Consider the following 12,055-nt stretch of genomic DNA (forward strand, 5'->3'; position numbering starts at 1 on the left):
ATAAATGATATTGTAATTCTTGCTTAGGCATAGTAGAATGTGTGGGACACTATACAGGAGGAAGGACTATGTGCACAAGTTATATTAAAGGAAATTCCAACTACGCAAAAGGAAATATAGTATTTATAGTGAGGGTGAAGCCCTGGCACAGGTTGCCTGGGGAGGCTGCCTCAAAGTTATTCAGACATGACCAAATGAAGGCCTTAAAGATAGCACAGACTTGACCCTTCTAAACTAAATTATCTGAGACTCCGTGTTTGAGAAATCCTTGGAAGCAATGCCTTGGTTTGTCTACAAAAATACAAAGTGTTCACAGGTTGTCTGGATAATAGCATTTATCCTTCAGAATGCAGATCGGTACTGAATGTAATGAAAGCTGACATTCTAATTCCCTTGAAACGTGTTCGCTTTTAATGTGGTAAGGCCTGTGTGACTTACTCATTTGGACTGTCAAAGACAGTAAGCACATTTTCTTCTAATGATTTTTTCAAAATCATGTCTAAATGGTTTGCATGGTGTTCCAATAACAAAGATGTAATTGTATTTCCGCATTCTTCTGACTAGTAGGTATAGGACATGTTCTTCCGGACCTGGGTACCTTTTGGCTTGTTCCCTTAATAACAAAAAAAGCCACTCTATCACAGATGTGCTCTGCTTGCTGCATGTGTTTGCTATTGGCTGTGATAGTGAGTGGCATGGGGTGCTTAGTTACTCTTGGTTTTATCTATTAAGATACTTCAGAGAAGATACCTTGGAAGGCAGTACAGGTGCTTGTGCCTGTAAACAGACTGATAACTGTGGGTAGGGGTTCTCTTGCACAGCGTTTTTGAGTACTATTCTTCAACATTTATATTCAACAGCACACGAAGCTCACAGCCAGGTTCAGAGACAGTATAGTGAGTGCAGCACAGAAATAAAACTCATCATATTCTTCCTATAAACACACTGCAGCTAGTTTTCAAAGCAGAGAACTGTCTTGACAAAGAAGTAGAGGGAAATGAAAGAGAGGAGGAACACTGCTCCTCCTGAGCAAGCTGCAACAGCAAACGTTCATTCCTATGCTCCCACAGCTCCAGTCCAGCTCTCTGCCGAACCTTTCAGAGTGTGGGACTGAGAGCATTCATGCACAAGAGCTGTGAAAAACGGGGTGCAAGGAATACGCGAGGGAACACCAAGACGACCTCACTGCCGCCTAAGAGGCTGTTCAGCAGCCTCTGTACATTCATGAGAGGGCAGAGCCGGAGGGGAGCTGTGATTAAAGGCGTCTCTTTTTCACTGCGACAGTGAAGAACCTCCGACCCCGGGCTGCACTCTGAAACCCTCGGCACCTCTCCCTCCGCACGCACGGCGGCACAGCGAAGGTCCGACCCGCTAGCGCCCACCAACCCCGACGGCGGGCCCGCGCTCCTCGCCCCGCCTCCCGCTGAGCCGCTCCCGCCCCCGGTGGTGGTTGCCCCCGCCCATTCAGGAGCCGGCGGCGGGTCGGTGGCGAGCGCCCTGCCCCCGGCGGCGGGCCGCCATTTACGTCAGCCCCGTGCTGCCCGGCCCGCCCCGTCGGCCGCCCGCTCCCGCCAAAGCCGCCGCCGAAGCCGCAGCGAGCGGAGCGCGGGGATCGGCGGCGGCCGGGACGGCGGGGAAACTTCGGGCGGCAGAGCCGCGCACGAGCAGAGCTTCGCGGCACCGCGGGCTGCGGCGTTCAGCACCGCGGACAGAGCGCTTCAGCACCACGGACAGAAGTGGTCGGCACCACGGACAGGGCGGCGGCCCCGCCCGGCATGCGCGCCCCGCGCCCCGCCGCACCTCCGCTCACAACTACTGCCCTGCACTGGCGGCCCCGGCGGCGATGGAGCCAACGGCGGCCCTGAACGAGAGCTCGGCTGCGGTCCCCTGGCTGCCTGCCCGCGCCGGCAACGCCTCGCTGGAACTGGCGTCGCGGCCCCCCGCGCCCACCGCCATCAACCCCTGGGACGTGATGCTGTGCGTCTCCGGCACCGCCATCGCCTGCGAGAACGCCATCGTGGTGGCCATCATCTGCTACTCGCCCACCCTGCGCACCCCCATGTTTGTGCTCATCGGGAGCCTGGCCACTGCCGATCTGCTGGCCGGGATTGGCCTCATCCTCAACTTTGTTTTCCAGTACGTGATCCGTTCCGAGACAGTCAGCCTCCTCACCGTGGGCTTCCTCGTTGCCTCTTTCACCGCCTCTGTGAGTAGCTTGCTGGCCATCACGGTCGACCGTTACCTCTCTCTCTACAATGCTCTCACCTACTACTCAGAGAGGACGGTGCTGTGCATCCACACTATGCTGGTGTGCACCTGGGGGGTCTCCCTCTGCTTGGGGCTGCTGCCAGTCCTGGGCTGGAACTGCCTCCATGACCACGCTGCCTGCAGCATTGTCAAACCCTTGACCAAGAGCAACGTGACTCTGCTGTCTGCCTCTTTCTTTCTCATTTTTATCATCATGCTCCATCTGTACATTGAAATCTGTAAAATAGTTTGCAGACATGCCCATCAGATAGCTCTCCAGCAACATTTTCTGACTGCATCACACTATGTTGCTACCAAAAAGGGAGTGTCTACTCTTGCTATAATTCTCGGGACTTTTGGAGCAAGCTGGCTACCTTTTGCCATCTACTGTGTGGTTGGGGATCCCAACTACCCTTCTGTGTACACTTATGCCACGCTTCTACCTGCTACCTACAACTCCATGATCAATCCTATTATTTACGCCTACAGAAACCAAGAAATTCAGAGGTCCATGTGGGTTCTCTTCTGTGGCTGCTTTCAGTCTAAAGTGTCCTTTCGCTCCCGGTCCCCTAGCGATGTCTGAGTGACTTTTCTTTTTGTAGTACTGCACCAAGTGACAATCCACTTAGTGAATTATTACAGTGCCTGTTATAAACTTCAAACTCTGTTGTGAAGTCATTGAAAACATGCTTAAATATTAGCACTTTATACATGTTTGTATCTTTGAAAGTGTTCAGGGTATAAACTTTTCAGTTCTGTGGAAAAAAAAAAATGGTTGTACATAAATTTGCACATCACATTGGTAAAGTGAAGATGTTCTGATACTGCTTAATTATAGCACCTTATTTCTAGCTGCTGATCTGCCAAAACAGTGTTGCCTTTCTAAAGGGCAGAGAGAAAGGGAGTTGGTTTTTGTGTTATATTTGTACCTGTGTATGTTTTGCGGGAAGGGAATGTATGTGTGAATGTGTGCAATACCTTGCTGCATAATATTGATAAATTATAACATTTTGTACACAAATAAAAGCATTTAAGATGTAAGAAAATTTGTGTGTTCATATGATTTTAGAAATAAGTGAGATGGAAAACTTTCCAGGTAAGCAATGTTCCTTTGTTTACTTTTGAAAGCTTACCATGTAATTCCACTTATAGAGATCATCATTTACTATGGAGATGAAATATTGTACCAAGAAAGGAACCTTTCTGCTTGCTTGTTTGTTTGCTCTGTTCTTCTTTTAGACAAAGAAAGAGCAAAGAAGAAAACAAACTCCTTTTTATTCTCCACTGAAAAGGTAACAAAAGATCCAGGCAAGTAGTCTACCAATCACAATTATTCTCCAGGCCTCCATGTAGGTTTCATTTTTAATTTATAAGCTAGCCATTTATGATGATGCCATATTTAAAAGTTATTAAACTGTGGGGGAAAATCAAACTCAACACTGTGCTCTTCTTACAGTCTGACATTGCACAGTAAAAAAGAAAAAAAGGAGAAAAAATTCTCCTTTCCTAAAAGCCTGTATAACACCATAATACATTGACTTTCCTTATCATCTGCAGTTCTGTGGGTAATATGAATTGCTCCTCCCCCTCCTTTTTTTGATAGTGCACTGCAGAAAAAATCATTTAAGTGCATCTTTGCTGTCTCCCTGTCTCAGAGCAGTACACAGTTTTCAGATAATCCCATAGCTAGCGGCTTCAAAGAGTCCATCACAGGTCAATACTGTTCAGAGTTTGGAAAACATTTCTTCACTCAGGTTCAAATTCAAATTCACAGACAACAGATTTGTTTGAAGCAAGAAATGCACAGCATATTTCAAAAGCAGTATTATTTCTTGTTTATTTATAGTTACCTTACATTTCCCATTGTGGCTATGTGATATCTTGTCACTCTCAGTTCAGTTTGTATTTAAGATTAATCTAGTGTGCATAGTGCTGTATAAAGAGTTTGGACTAGTGTGTTTCCCAGCTTATGAGTGGCAACACGTCAAGCACCTCCCTGCTGGAGCAGCCAGCACAACGGGAAGGCTGTAATACTGTATGAGTATTACAGTAATGAAGTAATCAGAAATACTGTACTTCTGTGAAAACAGGTACTATGAGATAAGTAAAATTTAACAGAAAATACAAAGATATTTCATTTTAGGTGTGACCTGATTGGAATACTATATTCCAGACTCAGGAATCACCATTATTTTTATCAGTTCAAACTGATGGATGCATTCAGGCACATTCAGGCATCAGGAGAGACATAGACTTGTTAAAAGGAACTAGAGGAGGGCCAAAAAATGTTCAAAGGATGAAACACTTCCCCTATGAGGACAGGCTGAGAGAGCTGGAGCTGTTCATCCTGGAGAAGAGAAGGCTCTGGAGAGACCTGGTAGCTGCCTTTCAGTATCTAAAAGGGGGCTATAAGAAAGAAGTAGACAGAATTTAGCAGGATCTGTTGTGGTAGGACAGGGGAAATTATTTCAAACTTAAAAAAAAAGGTGATTTAAATTGGATATAAGAAAAGAATTTTATGAGAGGTGTAAGAAGCACTGGAACAGGCTGCCGAGGTGGATGCCCCATCCTTGGAGACATTCAAGGTCAGGATGGATGGGGCTCTGAGCACCCTACTCAAGGAGTATGTGTTCCTGTTCATTGCAATGAAATTGGACTAGGTGGCCTTCCAACTCAAATTATTCTGCAATTCCATGATTCTGCGATTGTTCTTCACAGTACCCTTGCAGTGTTGTTACAGATGTGATATAAAACAGATCTTATGAAAGGCCCAAATGCTGATAAGATTAAGAACTGTAAAATTGTTAGTGAGAAGCAATATTTTCCCCCACTTTTCTGCTGTCAAAAGCAACAAAACCCCAGAATTTTTCATTTCATACATCTGAACTACTGAATGAAACAAAGCAAAGACTGCTTCTAGCCCTGTCACAAAACACATCTGAATACTTTTCCCTCTGCAAAATCAGGGTAACTGTGACTAAACTGTGGACTGGAAACATCCACTGGCATGTGCAACGCACTACATTGGCAACTTGACCAAACAGTGATGGCAGAGAACACTGAGACTTCATCCTGGCCCTGCTCTAGCAACTTGTATAGACTTGGCCCAAGGTGCTCTACCATCAATGTTAACTGCTGAGAGATAAAACCAACAAGAGCTTTAGATTAGTGAAATCTGATAAAAATGTATGGTAAAACTGGAAAACTTACCATCTCCTAGGCTTTAATTTCCTAAGTCTTTGTCACAAAAGAAAACACTACTGAAGGAAGCTTCTTATGTCTACTTCTGAGCACTAAAGTTAAGGAGAGAAAATCTGCTGGAAAAAAGCACAGATGCCCACCTCCCTCCACTGACTTTACCAGGTACTTACTTTTACCACAAATCCATTAAGCAGCTACAACTCATGTGAAAATTAATTGTGGAAATCTTGGATTTCTACTTTGGCAATAAATGACTTAATCCAAGACTTGAAAAAAACTTACATGATTTTCCGCTGTTTTGCACAACATATACTAGCTTTGATTTGATTTTAAATACATGACCACGCTTTTATTTTAGTACTTCTCTCTGTGACTTTTTTCTACCTACAAAATAAAGTTGAATCACTCCTGTTAAAAACACAACAATTTCAAGGTATTTTCCTGAGAATTCTTCCCCACTGCTAGGAAACAAATTTGTTTTCAGCAAGGTTATCCATTTATTTTATTTGGACAGTACAAATGTTCTTCTTTTCTACATACTCTCTTCAGAAAGCTTTTGCTGTCTCATAATTTCTGAGAAAGGCTAATGCAAAAGGGGAGAGGGTATTTTGTTCGGTTTTGGTCATCCCTGAGAGTGGTATTGGCATCAACCTCATTACAGTAAAAACAGCCTTTCATTTCCAAAGCTAGTCTGTAGGGGTAACTGAGCAGAATAAGAGAAAGTAGACAACGTGATCTCTGTCTCCCACTGTAACATCTCACTTTAGAAAAAGAGAAGCTGCAGCCCCTGGTAGTATCCACAATTCCTGATAGGGCAAGCCTGAGAATTTTGTGTAGCATGATACCTGTATTTTTCTTGCTGAGTTTTTTACTGAAACAACAACAAATGAAACAACAGACATTTATTTGAGAAAATGGTATTATATTTGCATTCTCTGCATCCACAGACTCATGTTGTCAGACCAATGACATCTAATTTACTCATGAAGTGAGTCTTGGAAGACAAAAACGAGAATTCCTGGAATCCCCAGTGCCAGTCCGCTGCAAGACACGCTCCCTTAATCCTCACACAGACTTAACATCAGCTGTCCTTCTGCTGTCACTGCCTGTAGTGCTGCTGAGGACAATCATGTACTGTGTGTCTGATCTTGTATTTCCACAAGTCAATGGGCAATTTTGTCTACACAAGGGCTGCACAATTGCAGCAGTAATTGCTGTTACCACCAGTGAGCACAGATCTTTCCTTGTATTTGTGGGCCCATGTGCTTACTGTTATTCATGTCCTCAACTCAGGGGTATTATCTTCCAGGGGAGAAAATGTATGCTGAGTTAGGTACAAGGATCAGGCTCAACATTTGGTAATGATATATGATCTGCAGTCTTAGCTGGAAAAGAAAATGAAATTTCCAACTTCAATACCCTTAAAAATTCCTTCGTTGTTTTATTCTGAAGTAGGTAACATCAACATTGGTCAAAAAGTTACAAGTCTGTGCTCGCTAAAACTGTGTTTCTATCTATTGAAATGAGCCAAGATAATCATAGAATAATGGCTGCATCGTAATGACAGCATCTCACTGAAAACCATACAATTTTGAGACGGGAAGTCCTCAGCCTCAGCTCCAATTTTCATTACTGAACAATATTTTATTACTAAACTTGAAAATAATATGAGACTCAAAATGTCTCTAAAGGCCAGATTATGGCAATTTTACATATGTGAAGTGTCTCTGTGCTCAGCTCCATAATTTTGGTGGGAGTAATTGCAGAGAGCAGCACAGCTCTGGTGAGCAAGAGCTGGTCTGGGGCTGGTCTAAAAGCAGCACACAGCACTTGGTTTCCTGTAGGGTTTTTGCTGCAATCAGTGGTATAACACCACTGCAAATGGAATGAGAACCACTCTGCAGGCTGCTGTGTATGAATCATTGTATATTAAAAAAACCAGCAGGATTCAAAATCACAGGTCAAACAAAACCCCTTTTTTAGCTAGCCAAACAAAATGACAAAATACTTTTAAATCTAAAAACTGAATATGTGCATATTTTTATGAATGTAATGAACCACAGGTACTAAATCACACACAGAGAGGTAATAAAAGCTCTCATCTCCATTCTGCTGCAGTAATTTTTAAAGGACTTTTTTTTTTTTTTTTTAATGAACTACAAATAATTTCTGATAGTACAGCTACTTGTAAGTTCTTCAACCATTTTTCTTGACATTCACTTTAAAAGGAAAAGACTAGGAGAAAAAAACACCACATTTTCTCCTTCCTGCTGCTTCACGGCAGGGATGTGCACACTGGAGGGAAAGCAGCAACCAAGCAGCTGTGTTTCAGCTCTGCCAGGATGCTGAGAACATCTGGAGCTCACCACTGGGTGTAAATTTCTTCATTGTGGGGCTGATGCTGTGGGGAACACTGGGCTGTGAGCTGTCTCTGCACTGCAGGTTCCTCACTGGGGTGATGTGAGTAAGCATTTCCTTGGTGATGTGGTTTAAGCCGGCTGGTGGCTCAGCACCACACAGTGCACACACTCCTCCCCTTCCCAGTGGGATGAGGGAGAAAACTGGAAAGAAAGATAGCCACAGTAGTACTTGTGGGTTGATATAAAACTATTTACTATGATAGAGAGAAAAAGAAAAGGATAATAGTTATGACAATACGTATATCTGTATATATATGTGTACATAACAAGTCACACACATGCAATTGCTCACTACCCACCATCCAGTGCCCAGCTAGCCCCCCAGGCAGCAGAAGAGAACAATGAATTCTCATCCTTTTCAAAATTCCTTCTGCATGATGCAGAATAATCCCTTCACCAGTGTAAGTCAGCTAACCTAATTCTGTTCACTCCCAGCTCCTTGGGCTCTTTGCTGCAAATGGCATTGGCTCCGTACAACACCGCTTAGTAGCGGCTATAAACATCATTGTGTTATCAACATTGTTTTTATGCTAGAATCAAAAAAAATACCATAATACCAGCCACTCTGAAGAAAACAATTCCATCACAGCTGAAACTAAGACATCTGGGAGCTGCTAAGACAGCTGGAAGTATGGGAGTCATCTCTTGGATTCCTGTCAGATGCTCCATAGAGCAACACGAATCTCCCCTGGGTGGCAAACCAGCTCACATTCCTGTGCCCTCCTCGTGTTTAACCTTCTTCCTCTGAATATACATGGAAAACACTCCCCAGGGGAAGTTGCATTTACAGAGGGCATTAACCCCGCATTAGAATTACCAAGCTGCTACCAGTAGTGCCTGGGGAGCTGTAAGCACTGAGCCAGCAGTGACACTCACTGTGTCTGCCTGCCCATGTCAACAACTCTGCTGCAAAAACACAGAAAGAGGAGGGAGCCACAGCCATGGTGTGGTCTGTGTGTGATGAGTCCACACCAAAGGCTGCTGGCAAAGGTATTTTTTTTCCTGCATAGATTAACATATCTTTTATTCTTTCTACTTTGATGGTGTCATAATACAAGTGGTGGGAGTGGGAGAAAGAGAGAAATAGAAAAGAACATGCCTGTGTCCGCATCAGGTGGAGAGAGCAGTGGCTCAAGTTATCCCATACTACAACATGGATATATCAGCTAGATGTGGTGCACCCTTCCAGCAATGTGCTGATGCTCCACAAGGAAAGCCATAAGCATTTCTTCATTGCAAAATCATGCTGTGATTATCTTAGACACCTTGTTGGACAGTTGAAACTGTAGACAGATTCCTTGATCTGCCCAGCTTACTGTAGAGCCTTGCGAAGGAACAACGCATAGTCAAGATCCATCTTTCACCAGGCTTTTGAGTGCAATTAATTTATAATTCACAAGGCCAGGCTTGGTAATCACCTCTAGGACATTTCCAACAGCACGATGTGCCCTTTCTCTTCCTCCTACCTCTCTGTGCCGTATGGTACAAAGTGTGGGGCGGAACAGGGCTGTTACCTATCACAATCCATGGTCCTTTCACATCTCCTTTAGAAACAGACGTTTCCCTTTTGTTTTTGAACAAAGGAAACACAAGCTCTGTGTTTCTATGATATATATTTGGGCTGCAGGCAGGAATATTCCACATTCAATCACAGAATCACAGAGTCACAGAATGGCCAGGGTTGGAAGGGAGCTCAAGGATGATGAATCTCCAACCACCTGCCACATGCAGGGCCACCAACCTCCCCATTTAATGCTAGACCAGGCTGCCCAGGGCCGGGTCCAACCTAGCCTTGAACACCTCCAGGGTTGGGGCATCCACAGCCTCTCTGGGCAGCCTGTTCCAGAACCTCACCACTCTCATAGTAAAGAACTTCCCCCTGACATCCAACCTAAATCTCCCCTCCCTCAACTTAAAACCATTTCCCCTTGTCCTGCTGTTATCAACCCTTTCAAAGAGTTGATTCCCCTCCTGTTTTTAGGCTCCCTTTAGGTACTGAAAGGCTGCAATGAGGTCACCCTGCAGCCTTCTTTTCTCCAAGCTGAACAAGCCCAGCTCCCTCAGCCTGTCCTCAATAGGGGAGGTGCTCCAGTCCCCTGATCATCTTTGTGGCTCTCCTCTGCACCCTCTCCAACAGCTCTCTTTGTTGTGCTGGGGACTCCAGTCCTGGACACAGTACTCTAGATGGAGCCTGACAAGAGCAGAGTAGAGGAGGACAGTCTCCTCCCTGACCCTGCTGGCCCCCCCTCTTCTGATGGAACTCAGGATACCATTTGCTTTTTCAAGCTGCAGCAGCACACTGCTGGCTCATGTTAAGCTTTTCATCTATTAAGACCCCCAGGTCCTTCTCTGCAGGGCTACTCCTTCCAGTCCATATGAATGCCTGGGATTCCTCTGGCCCAAGTGCAAAACCTTGCACTTTGCCATGTTGAAACTCATTAATCATGGTGCATCATACTCATAGAAAAAACCCAAACCATTAAAATAAAGAAACAATAATTCTAATATTCCAATACTACACAAACCAAGAGACGTTGTTGGTGAGTTGGTTACATTCTATTCATATTTGTTGGTTTTCCTCTGTCTTTCCATGTGCTTTTTGCCATCCACACCAACAGATTGCTCCCATGCTGCTTGATATGATCTGAGCTATGGTTCTCAACTATATTCCCAGAAAGCTTCATTTTGTAATGTATATTTCTGTTACTAGAGCATTTTCTGGAGGTGCTTTTCCCTGCAAAAGTGTTATTCAATATGAGCTTCCTTTTGATCTCATTCACAGCTGTGCAAGTGTTCATAATCTGGCTGATGATCATGTCAGGAAAATACCTGGGAAAACATCTGCCAATATTTGCACGCACTTCGCTTCACAGCTTTTGCCTATTGCTAGTGCACGTAACTATTAGATGTGTTGAGTGGAAACAGTAAATTTGAGTGAGTGTTACGGGAACATTTTCTGAGTTGAGCTTTATCTCTTGACAGAGATATCTCTTGATAGTTAAGTTGTATCCCCATGTTTATTCATAAACATGTAAATAGGAGTTATGGTTATGTAATCAAGGAAAAGGAATAGTTCTGTTAGTTGAGTTCCTGATTCTGAACATATCTGCATGTTTACCTTTACTCGGAAGGGAAAGACAGTTATTCATTTCCTTTGTTTATTATGTAAAATCTTCAGGATGGCAGCCCCAAGGGTCAGATTTTTAAAGATGAATCTGTGCATAAAAGTGAGAATTAGATACTTAGGATCAGAATTAGAATAAGGATTTAAGCATCTATATTCCTAAATGTGGTCTCCTCAGAAAACTTTCTTACTGGCCACAAGTACCAAGGCGTTGGCTTGCTTCATGCTTTTATCCCCAAAGCACTTAGAGCCAGGCACCAGCCTGCAGGCTGCCCCTCTTGTGAGGGTGAGGATTACTGGTAGCAGCCTGGGCCCAATCAGGAGATAAAGCGGCTTCAGGGGAAGAAAGGAAAAATCATAACTGAAGGAATATTTTTCTGTTCTTTTCCTGTCTCTCACTCTCCACCCCCAGGCTGTTTTAATATAGAGTTTTTTCTGGGGGAGGAGTGTATCCAAGTGGCCTGATCGTTGGTTGACAGCTTCAGTTTATTGGTGAGTTGAAAGACTGAGGTTCTTCAGGGCAAGTTTGGAAAAAACTCTTGAAAGTAAGCTTGAAACTTCTGTCATTCTTGAGATATGGCATATCCATACCCATATCATATCCATGGATCCATATTCTCATTCTCACTGACAAGGTAATGGCATGCAGATTAATAATTACGTTTAAAACTGAGGCAGAAAGAGAGGCTCTGGAAGCATTCTCCAAAATGAAGATTGTCTGAATTAAGGTTGAATCTTCTATAAAATGTAATTAGAACTATGACACGCTTTGAATGATTGATTTTTTCTAATCATCACCGTCAGCGACACGTTATCCTTTGCGTCACAGTGAGATGTGATTTTATACCTGCAGGCAGATATAATTTGTCACTTCTAGTTGGTGTTGCTTTTTATAGAAAGAAGTGTATCTAGGTAATATTAAGGTGTTGTCAAAAGAAGTTTCTTCTGTTGGAAATTGAAGCCAAGTGTAACAGTAAATCTGCAGACCGCTCTCCTTTTCAATAGCAATCTTTGAATTTTGACACCACGCTAATTCTTCTTAATTTGTAGGAAGTTAGATTCT

General features: G+C 43.7%; 1 protein-coding gene across 1 annotated transcript; it reads left to right on the forward strand.

Moving 5' to 3' along the window:
* Positions 1 to 1,843: 1,843 nt before the first annotated feature.
* GPR6 (G protein-coupled receptor 6) lies at positions 1,844 to 3,226 on the forward strand. Its single transcript, XM_052685858.1, has one exon. The coding sequence runs from the start codon at positions 1,844 to 1,846 to the stop codon at positions 2,828 to 2,830; it is 987 nt and encodes a 328-aa protein (XP_052541818.1). The 3' UTR covers positions 2,831 to 3,226.
* Positions 3,227 to 12,055: the final 8,829 nt, after the last annotated feature.

Source organism: Tympanuchus pallidicinctus, unplaced genomic scaffold (assembly GCF_026119805.1).
Source record: "Tympanuchus pallidicinctus isolate F22 unplaced genomic scaffold, pur_lepc_1.0 scaffold1, whole genome shotgun sequence".
Classification (NCBI taxonomy): domain Eukaryota; kingdom Metazoa; phylum Chordata; class Aves; order Galliformes; family Phasianidae; genus Tympanuchus; species Tympanuchus pallidicinctus.